We start from the raw sequence: 11,347 nt of genomic DNA, 5'->3' as shown, positions 1-11,347 counted from the left end.
GCTGCATGGAATCATACCATCTCTCAAGCGTTCCTACAGCAGCGCGGCTCTCTCTGCCGCAGTTGCCCAGCTTGAATTGATTCCGGTCCCGCTGCTACTGTACCAGGGCAGGAATCCATTTGTCATTCCACAGACCAGCCCAAGGGCAGACCTGTCCTGCGCGCTACGCGATTCTGCAGCGGCTCAGAGCAACCGCGGCCGCCATTTAGGAATTCTCACAGTAACGGCGTGGAAGTGTCATGTAAGAATCCAACGTGTCCAAAGCAGACTTGTTGGATTGAGAAGTGACACAAAAAATAAATAAACACACACATTCCTATTGAAATGTGCTGATCAAAAATGAAAACTGAAACCCATTTATACAGATTGAAAAACTAATGTCCATCTTCACTGAATCACCGCAATTTTTATTTTGCTGCAGAATTCTGTGATAATGCCATGTTGTAACTGGTGTCACAACGTGTCCTTTTTATAGAAAGTAACCAGTGAAAACACAATTTATATTTTACTGATTAAGAGGATTTATAGCACTAGTATTAAAATAATATTCTAACATTGTGAACATATCTCTCCATCTCTTCCACACAAGACTCACTCTCACACTCTCTTTGTCCCTGTCTATGTCTCTCTCTCTCTCTCTCACACACACACACACACACGCACACCTTCACTGCTGACAAACAAGTCACAAAATAAGAGGATCATTAAACCACACTGAAATGACTTCAAAATTTTCCAACATATGTAAACTATTTATTTGAACATTTGCCACCAAATATCTGTTTAAATACATAACTTGCATTTCTTATTCTTCAAGTTAGAATGTCTGAAACAGAATACCAATATTTACACTTCATATAAGGGATGTTACATGACATTTTAAGGCGCAGAAATCTTTTGGCTTTCTTTCGGATAGAATGATAGTGACAGCAAGAGGTGACGCAGGAATCTTTTTGTGGTGAAATCATGATTGAGAAGCTAGAAGCAAAAGGAATAGAAGCCCCGTGAAGCAAGACTCATAAATTATACAGTCAAAAAAGAAAAAAAAAAAAAAAAAAAATGTACATTTTACATAAAGGTTATCCTACCCCACATTAAAAAAAATAAATCACACCTCTAAGAACAGGAGCTCCTAGGCTACAGTTTTGAAGGTCTGCAGTATTAAGTTGGTTTGGTGAATCAGCCTGTTGGCGCTGATGAAGACGTTTATTGCCCTGTGAACAGAACGGGAGACAAAGACAGGGAGATGAGCAGTCGGCCGAGAGTCTGGAACGTGCAGAAACCTGAGGCACTGATCCCTCTCAAACACCCACAGTGTGTGGAGGCCTGCTAAGCACAGGAGTCTCTGCTTTGTGTGTCTGAATGAACTTCCCTCTGGAACTACCGCTAAAATGTCATAATTAAACACATGAAAGGCACTTCATAAGTGTTTGTGCCAGCCTGCGGTGTAGAACCGTCTCTCACCAATGCTGGTCCTTTTCACCAACAGCGGAGCCCCTTGTGCATATCGCCTTTCATTCATATTTCTCTAAGGTCGCCTTGACATAAGGAGGGAATGATTCCCTCTCATAGCAGAGGTAAGTTGTTTTATGGATTCAAATGCAAAAATCCACAGGAAATGTCTATGCCCTGCATTGTTGAACCATAATTATTTCAGGTGATACTACTTCAGCAGTGTATAGCGTCGGATTCGACTTCTTTGGAGTGGATTCAAGCAGCCATGTGAGGCTAAAGAAAGCACAGTCAAAGGATCCTGCAGAGAAATGGCAAAAGTAATCTTGACTGAAAATGCGGTCTAAGAAATCCCTAATTTGAATGACAATCAAAACTCAAAAATGTGAGTATGATGAATCTCAGCAAGCCCACAGAGAACATGACCTTGTGCATCCGTACAGCACCTGCTCTAAATGTAAGTCCATGAACAAGTTGGGCGACTTTAGGGCAAGGAGTCTATTTACAGAGCTGTTGATCTCCATGCATATGGGAGCACTTCCTGTCCAGAATCCAAATAGAAAACAGCCTTTGAAATTTAGGCTGCCTTCTGCATTTCTAACCAGCAAGCCCATTCATATTCTAGGTGTACAGGTGAACACACCCCGAATCCATTTAAGCGAGAGAACAGACGCATCTTGATCTGGATTTCCCATCTATATACGACAGCCGTCTGCTCTGAATGTTAAGGTCGGGAAATGTAGATTTGGAGGTGCATTTGTGTGTCAGAGCATTTCTTCAAATTCAATTTTGTTAATATAGGCCTTTAATGAAAAATTGGGCATCCTTCAAGTAAGCTTAATTGGTTGCTCAATTATTAGTTCTAAGCCCTAAAACAATTAATGTAAAATGAATTAATCTTAATTAAAGTGAATACTAATTTATATTATCAATTTGCTGCCGGAGGGAAAAAATGAGAAAAGAAAGCTGAAGAAAAATATCGACTTCACACCTCAATAGGACTTTTTGCACAAAGGACTCCTGTAAAATAATCAAAGAGATGTGAAAAACAAATCAGAATTCAATGAATATCTGAAACCTCATTACTTGAAGTCGGTTAGGACAAAAGCCGGTGCTCGGGCCCCGCTGAAACAGGACTGAGAGAATCACTGTGTAGGTGCAGCACTTAATCAAAAGCGCAACGCGGATGGAGGTTCTGCGATGAGGCGCGCTTTCTTACTTTCCATCTTTGAAGTATGTTTTGAGGGTGTCGCTGAAGCTTTTGGAGTACTTCACAAATTCTTTCTTTTGGTGTTCGAGTGCCTGGAAAGACAAAGTTGGTTTCCTTTCACGATGATAGAGGCACGATGATGTCGCACGGGCAGAACCCACTCAACCTAACTACCCAGCGTAAACAAAAAATGGAGACAGAGACTAAGAGGCGTGTCGGTGCGTGGCACTCACCCTCCGGTTCTGATACTGATATTTCTTAAACACGTTGTTGACTGTGTCCAGTAGCTCCTTTATGGCACTCGCGATGTCTCTGTGGATACCAATTAAAACATCATTCACCAACAGGCAACCAGCCTGTCTGTAATACTCCCAATCCACAGCAGTACAGTACTTTCAAGCTGAAAAAAAAGTGTTGCAGAACATTTAAGTTACTAAGAAAAATGATACAAGCAATACAGCAAACAGAACAAACAAAAAAACACCGACATAAAACTTACACATAAATGAACATGAAACCTCACCAGCTGTATATGTGGAACTAACAAATGAATAATACATTTTGCCAGTTATGTGTGCGTGTGTGTGTCTGTGTGTGTGTGTGCGCACGCGTGTCACTCACTTGATGGTCTGCAGAAAGCGCACTCTGTCGTTGATCTCGTCTGGAATTTTACTCAGAATCTGTTTTAGCGCACGTGCCTTCTCGTTCAGGTCCTGGAACTCCTGCTCCGGTCTGTCAATCATGTACTCTGCAGGGATGCCCAGGAGACAGGCACCGTGTCAGTCACCATGGAAACAGGTTAAAAACCCCTTCCTAAACCATCAATATGAAGAAGGAAACGATTTCCCCATTCTTCCATGTTATTAGGGTAATTAGGGAATATTAATTTTGATATATTCAGAAGATATTGCACGGTTACCGTACGTTTCCACATGAGTAAAAATAAACTACAAATTAAAAAATAATAAAATAAAAATAAGCCTAAATTACAAATTAGCACCTGAGCCATCTAATTAACATTGACTTGGGGAAAAAGAACTAATTAAATTTCCTAGTTCTGAGAGTGCTCATTACCAAACATATAGAGCGAACACATATTAAAAATGCACATGCAGAGTCCGCATGATAACTGACATAATCCTGTCTAATCAGGTTTACACACTTATTGAAAAACTGGACCCCCCTACAGAAAAGCAGCCTGCAGGGGCCCATCACCCGACCGAGAACACTACGTATGGGCCTAAGTCTGCTTCGGTCCTCATAATACACAGGACCTAAACAGAAGCTAAACACAACCTCGACCATTTACCACACGCTGCAGTTCACTGAGAACAAAGGCAGGGCTAGAACAGCACACATTCTTCTAAGACACAGGCACCAACACTGTTTGTCCTTAAGAACATGCTGGATGCGGGCTATGACAAAACACTAAACAGCCTATCACTGGACAATCTCACTCTAAACAAAACACTGCACTGGCTAGTTCACATGCTGTCTACAACACAGCTTATAGCAAACAAACAGTCCACATGTCTGACATATACATTTGATAACAGGTGGGCTACAGGTAGTGTGCGGGCTCATTAAATGAGTCTTGGGGCCTGAAAAGTTTTGGGAGCCCCGCTCTCGATCCACACTTGATTAGTAGCACCAGAGAGGTCTGCTCCCTTCTTCAACCATTACTTAGCACCCTTGCTTGACCCTGAGCAGAAACGTGACATTTCCCAGAATTTGAGCATTCCATTGACAGGCAGAGGTCTTTCATGACAATACAATAATTTACAGAAGCTCAGCTCCAGAGTAGCTTACAACGTAGAACATACATGCCCCTAATTTATATGTCCAATACTGCCAGACCTCATAAAGAACATTTCCTGACCCGTGAATATATACACATCCTATACACAAGATTTATCTCAAAAGCACTAAAACACATGAAATATGCTAATCAATAACCACAATATGAACACACACATAACAGGCTCCAGGAAGAAAAGCATAAAAGCGTAAAATCCCGTAACTGAACAGGTATAAATGATAGCCAGCCTCCTCTACACGCACGTCCGCTCCTGGCCGTCACTCACACCTCCCTGACCGCCTGCCGCAGGATTACTGCAGAAGGGACTCGGATTAAGGAGGAAGGACAGCTCTGGATTACTGCTCGAGGTACATTTAGATGTCATATGCAAGCGATTCCGCTAATACAACTGTGTGCATATGAATTCATTACGAGCGTAAATCTGAACATTGCGTGCAAGAAAATGCAGCACATTTGAAAAAAAAAGGAAAAAGGTGCAAATTTGAAGAAAAAAATTATCTTGGATCAGTCCCTTATTCTGTCATTTGTGATGAAACAGCACCATCTATGAGCGGGATTGCCTGCGTAGGGTTTGTGCTTAACGCAGCAGGTAGGCTCCCGCACACACGGTGGGCTCCCGCACACGCCCTCGGTCAGGAAACAGGGTACAGCGCTAGCACCGCCTCGCTCCACACCAACAGCGTCTTCGGGGCGCATCACCAATTCAAGGGGCCAGGCTTTCACCAGATTTCCATAATGGATTTTGCTTCTCACAGTTATGAAACACAATCATCTCTCCTCATCTCCAACTGCACTGCAGCACACTCAATGACACGTGGAACATTCCGGATCAGTATTTAGGGTGAAAACCACTTCACTGAAGGTTTTGCTCTCTCCCTCCCTCAATCTGCAGCAGAATCCCATGCCAGGTTTGAAGCAGGACTGCTTATAAACGTTCCCCACAGCACCGTGAAGGCTGGACGACAGAACTTTTAATTAGAGAGATTTTTTTTTTTTTAATATGGTGGCTGGGAGGAAGAGGCGTTTCAAACTGTCTACAAAGTAAAGACCATTATCTGATTTATACCAGAGGCGTGCACTTGAGCTCAATTAATAAAAACAAGCAGGTGCCGCGAAGCGAAAGATAAATGTCTAATAGACAGCGAGACGAGAGTACGCCCTCGGCCCCCACCCGCCCCCCACCCCACCCCCCCCCGCATCAGCCTCACCCTCCACGTCGTCAGCAGCCATGCGAAGGAGGGACTCGGTGAAGTTCACCTCCACGTTCTTCTTCTCCAGGATCTTCATGATGATGTCCTGGGTTAGGCCTGGGTTCTCCTTTTCTGCCTGGCCAGGGGGAGGAGCCAGTTACAGGTCCCTTCATCTTAATCCCCCCTACAGTAGTAACTAGGGCCGGGACATTGAACTGCTTTCTCAAAACAAGCTGACCTGTCCTTTAATTTACATAAGCACTCTTATATTTATTTATTTGTTTATCGTGCCAAAAGCCCGTTTTACAGCTGCTGATCTGCTTGACGGCATTGCAGGGCATGTTCACCGATGCAGGATATCGCACATGACAACAGTGTTTGGCAGGATAAAAGCTTGTTTTCAACCGTTACCTGGCTTTCTGCCGCCCTAGGCAAGACTGCAGACCAGCTGGGGTCATCGCAACACGTTGGCTATAGACGCTATGACCCATTACTATAGAAATTATTTTTAAAAGATGACAAAAAAAAATCATTTTCTGACTACCTTTTTTATTTTTTAAGAATCTGCAGGAATGTACTTGTTTACTCTAGTAAATGGCCCCCCTCCCTCCCAGTAGTAACTGAAGTTCGACAGTAGGATTGTGTTATTGTGCATCTGCTAGGACACTGGTGCCCTCTTTGACCCAAGGAAAGCATGTAGGTTGCACCCCTACCTTGATAAAGGCTGCTCTCAGCGTCTGTGCTGCTGACAGGTTCACTCTCTCCAGCTGCACACAAACACAAATAAAAATGTTTTTACAAAAAGTTGTTTTTAAACAAGTAATAATTTTAAACCCAAAAAAATCTTTGATTATAGATATAACGTCCTTTTTGTGTGCCTCCGATGCCAAATCCAGTGCTGATGTTCATGGCCAAAGTCATCATTTTTCTCTTCACTGACTGGAACAGCCAATGCTTAACTTATGGACACTTATGTTACAAAAGACATCTCTCTCACACCCAAGCATGCACACACGCGCACACGCACACACACCACACATACACACTCTATGACAGGGATACTGACACTACTACAAGCAAATTTAATATATACAAAAAAAACATCCTGTGGAGGCCAAAGCTTCCCCTAATTAGCGGAGCTCTTAATTCTCATTAGACTCTGGGGCAGAGTGTGGCTGAATGATAAATGGGCCATTCGCCAATATGAAAACAGACAGACCTCAAAAGGTGGCCTTCAACCATCCTGCACACAGCCACGCCCACCCTGGCCACGAAGCCCAATCACTACGCAGGCAGTGATGGACAATCCGGCGCCTTATATTAACCGTGACCATAAAAATGGAAGATTAATGCTTGTTTACACACTCTGAGTCTTCAAAGTGCGCCGCGCGTGCCTGTATGTGAGGAGGGTGAAAGTGTGTGGGGTGATGCGTAAGGAGACTCTAATACCTGGATTAGCTCGTTGTTGTGCAGCAGAAACGCCGGTCTCCCTTGATCAAAGTGGAAGGCCGCTTCATTTGCATTATAAAGACAGCGGCGCTGGGCAGAGCAATTATCGCACGCGGCTCCCACTCCGAGCGCGCACGCTGGGACTTGTCAACTCATTATCATCGCTGTTAGAGTTATTTTCGCTAATTCCACGGAGCTCGCAGGGACTGTGTGCGTGCCGCCATCCCTGCCCACACAGCTCCCTCGCCAGCTCCGTGCTCATCTCTTCCCCCCTGCCCCAAATAAGCCGATTCACCCACCCAGGTGCCTCGCCAAACACTAGCAGCACTTTCCTTGTCACATTAAGGAACACTCGTGCATTTATTGCCACGCAATGGGAGAGGAGATAGAGACTGCCAAGTCTCCCACGCAGCTCAAGAGTGACCCCTACAGGACGGCATAGCGCACAGCACCGCAGAGTCTGCTGTGAAAACAGGCTGAAAATTCTGCTTTTCTTTTGTAAGGTATAATGGGAGAGCTGACGGGCGGGTCATCCTGTTGAAGCGCCGTTATAGTACGTACATGGGCCCCTGCCGTCCGGACTGTGCCAGGGCAACTGTTTCTGGCAGCCCCGCAGAGCGATGCACGATTGGTTCACGTGTCGCCCAGGGCTATATCGGTTTTGGTCGGTCGGGATGATGGCATCTCACTGCACACCAGCAGCCCCTGCTAGTAAACTGGGCACCCACATGGTTGCTTGTTAAGCTGCATATTAGCGGTCTTCCTCAGACTCATGTCTGCGCGACCCTAACTTGCAAACTGCAGTGTGGTAAGAAATGCTGGCTGACATCACGTTAGACAGACAGACCTGAGTTGCAGAAATAGTCAAAAGATGAAAAAAAAAACACATATGAGCTAGGTTAAGAAATTGTTCATGTATGCGCCAAATTTAAAATGATGCCATTTCATAAGTTCTGGTTATGACAAGTGTCTATATTACACTGTTTGCATTGAATCATATTCTCAATATCCTCTAAGTTGGAAAAGCACAGAGAGCAGGGCATGCTTTACTGCTGCCATGTAGCTTGCAAGCCCCTGCAGACCATAATATTCCCCTCTCCCACCTGCCACCTGCCATACCTCGTTGAAAACTGGGTACATAACAGCGTAGAGCGTCATGGAAACCATCGAGGTTGTCTCAGCTTCATTCTTCATCTCTTCCATTGTCATCCTCGTTGGAAGGCCCACTTTCGGTGAGAAGGTGCCGCAGAGGCAAGATCCTCTTCATCCACAGCAGATTAGCACCAAGGAACAGCCCAGCAAACCACTGCAAAGAAAGACAAGATATTGGAAAAGACATTCTACCCAAGGCAAGATATGAGTCTCTCCATTTGTCTTGTCTGTTCTTGTCATCACTGACCAAAAAATCCACTAAAGACAAGTTTATGAATACCCATTCACACTTTTATTTGATCATCATCACTGTTGATTGCAAAGAACCCTTTAAAAGTCAATATGCCACCTTAAAGAATTTAGCCATGCAATGAGAACAAACACCCTTCAACACAGTCTCACTGAACAGCTTGTGACACGCTCTTGAGGCATGAAAAAGTATACTTGAGCATCTGAGTACATTAAATAATATTGTTTCGTAATTCAGTCAGAACCTTTATTTAAATTCTCGGAGGTACAGTGCCGTAATTATATCATTAGTGACTTGAATTGTTTCAGACAGACAGTCCATCCACTATATTTTCAATAAAATGGACTTGAATCTATGACATTCTTTTCTATTGCATGTCACTAGGATCCTCAAGATAAGAGACTGGCCCAAAACTGAACAAGCAGTCCTGTGCACTGATTAGGGCATCTGCCCTTGGGAAGGGTCAAGAACATGCACTCGCAATACTATGGCAAATTGTGACATCAGGTATTTTAAGAAAAAAAGCCCAGAATTTCAAGCAGTTATTCAGTTTTATCTGACTGACAGCATCTACAAACATGCCCTCAACTTCATGCAGTTGATTTTATAGCTTGAGTTACATAACTGTCGCTGTAAAATTTGGCCTTGAGCACTGGATAACCTGAGATTCTTGAAGAATGATTTAGCACAACGCCTATGAATCAGCCACCTCGCTAAAGGTAAAAATTACCCCCACCAGAATTTTAAAAAATGCACTATGTTCCATATTTTGCAGATTTGAGAAATCAAACTGTTGGAAGAGAGAGTCTTCTGATGCTTGTCTGCCTGGCGTTTTAAACAAAGCAGTCTTAAAGCTGATTAAATGACTTAGGACTTTAGCCCAAAGAGGCTCTTGGGGGGGGTTCATCATTCATTAAAATAATGTTCTAAACTACCTGCTTGTCACAGCGTAAAAACCACACTGTTTCATTAGCCATTATTTTAAGCAGCCACAGCCTGCTCTACTGCAATGTTAAATTAAGTGGTTTATGGCTGGGAGTTAAATCAAATTTTTAAAACCAGAGGCACTCTCAAGTTATCACTCCCTAGCTAGCATTGGCCATGCTTTCAAAAAATACAGCTGACAAGCAACTGAATGAAGTTACAATATCCCAGATGATGCGTTTAGTGCATTTCTCCAGTGCAAGGCTCCTGGATTCGAGTGTGCACTCACCTATGAAACCATAAATGTGAATGAATGCGGAACAAACCTCCATACCACTACACGTACCAATGTAACATTGCCCTGCCAAATTGAAACGTTTAGCTAACTCAACCACAAACAGAGCAGGGCAGCTTTGGGAATGTAAACATTTTATAGCCATGTACGACATGGAAAAACAGAAAGGCGTTAGCGAGAAAAATGAATTTAACTGGCTGCATATGACAAGAAATCTGAGAAACAAAAACCAGTCTCGTAGGTAAATAAAAGAAAATCACAGTAAAAACACACACAACGCTACACTGACTGTATAATGGGCAATACCGGGACGGACATGACATTTGTTGGTTAACTAAATTAATAAATAATTGCATAACGATGAGGAACTACGTAGACAGCAAGCAAAACTATCTTTTTCTAGAGTGTGCTGGGGGTGAAAGACCGGGAACATGCCGAGTTGGTTTACTTCGGAAGATGTGCCAACCAAGTTATTTGTCGCAAAGCAGCAACTGATCTTCAAAAATAATACGATAAAAGGCTGCTAGCTCAGTAATTTATCACAACCTTACATTAATTGGTCAGTACCTTACATTAAACCTTACAGTAAAATAGTGCACACGTTCTGCCAATGTCAGAGTTTGTAAACCATTAAACAGATATCGTTAGTCAACGTTAGTTATAAACTAAGTTTCAGCTAGTTAGTGTCAGCAAGCTACATCTGGCTACTTTGATTGTAGATACTTCTAAATGCATAGCTAACTAGCCTACCCCAAAATCGAGACCTCAGGTTTGTAGCTAGGATTGCTTGCATGGCAGCTCTCTACAAGGCATCTGTAGATTATTCAGTTTATTGGCAAGGCTTATGTTACATTCAGCTACTTAACGTTAGAAAGCTAGTAGTAGTAGCTAGCCAAGTTCCGGAATACACTGACAACTGTCTACGACCAAGCATAGGCCGAACTCGGGGCCCCTTTCCCCGAAATCTTATCCTCTGATTTACAACTTTGAAATTTAGCTCCAGTTCAAGTGGACCAATATTGTTAATCAGGCAGTAAATGTTTTTATGTTTTTGGCGTAAATGTACTTATGAATCGTCCAGCCAGTAACCTCGATTGAACGTCGCTAGCTAGCTAACTCGAATATGCATGATAGCTAGCTAGCTGGCTGGTTTGCTAATCCATTAGCGTGATGAACTGGATTACTCTGCAAAACTCGAGAAAACTACAACCAGCGTTGTTGAACGAACATGTGATTACAATTGAAACTAGTCGTTCCATACCTACCGGCTCCTTCGGGTCTTCAATGTAAGACCAACAACTCCTCAGTACGTTACGTGTTTTCCTTTTTAACCGAAGACGGAAGTTTTCTGCATGAACAGAGACCAGGCAGGGGTAACGTCTTCCGCGCACAAACCAATCAACTGGCACCACACAGGAGTCCCTGCCACTGTGTATCAGTAGGAGGAAATGTAGTTTTTTGATCTTCTGTCACAATAGCATGAGCATAGGAACACATTCAATCAGAAATACAAGTCCCGGAAGTGTATTCTTTTGTTGTTATTGGGTCTTCCAAAAGTGATTAGCACCTCGCTTATCAAATGGTTATTAGATATTGGGATACATCG

The 11,347-nt window shown here is 43.2% G+C and overlaps 1 protein-coding gene across 2 annotated transcripts; it reads right to left on the bottom strand.

Moving 5' to 3' along the window:
• Positions 1-724: 724 nt before the first annotated feature.
• pdcd10a (programmed cell death 10a) lies at positions 725-11,158 on the bottom strand. Of its 2 annotated transcripts, none has more exons than XM_035385364.1 (8): positions 11,003-11,158; positions 8,240-8,426; positions 6,385-6,438; positions 5,690-5,807; positions 3,284-3,410; positions 2,896-2,974; positions 2,672-2,754; positions 725-1,214 (listed from the first exon to the last, which is right to left on the bottom strand). In XM_035385364.1, the coding sequence occupies exons 2-8, from the start codon at positions 8,327-8,329 to the stop codon at positions 1,133-1,135; spliced, it is 633 nt and encodes a 210-aa protein (XP_035241255.1). In that variant the 5' UTR covers positions 8,330-8,426; positions 11,003-11,158; the 3' UTR covers positions 725-1,132. The 2 variants fall into 2 exon arrangements, with proteins under 2 accessions (XP_035241255.1, XP_035241254.1); XM_035385363.1 differs by having other exon boundaries at positions 11,007-11,155.
• Between the last annotated feature and the right edge of the window lie 189 nt (positions 11,159-11,347).

This window comes from Anguilla anguilla, chromosome 12 (assembly GCF_013347855.1).
Source record: "Anguilla anguilla isolate fAngAng1 chromosome 12, fAngAng1.pri, whole genome shotgun sequence".
Lineage (NCBI taxonomy): Eukaryota > Metazoa > Chordata > Actinopteri > Anguilliformes > Anguillidae > Anguilla > Anguilla anguilla.
Note: the sequence above shows the minus strand (reverse complement) of the source record. Positions and strands in the feature narration are given on the sequence as shown.

Excerpts from the sequence above, each read along its gene's own strand:
- pdcd10a (XM_035385364.1), bottom strand. The coding sequence starts at position 8,329 with ATGACAATGGAAGAGATGAAGAATGAAGCTGAGACAACCTCGATGGTT. Across the intron at positions 5,808-6,384 it reads TGAGAGCAGCCTTTATCAAG|GCAGAAAAGGAGAACCCAGG; the intron begins GTAGGGGTGCAA and ends CCCCCTGGCCAG. Across the intron at positions 1,215-2,671 it reads ACATACTTCAAAGATGGAAA|GGCAATAAACGTCTTCATCA; the intron begins GTAAGAAAGCGC and ends TTCTGTTCACAG.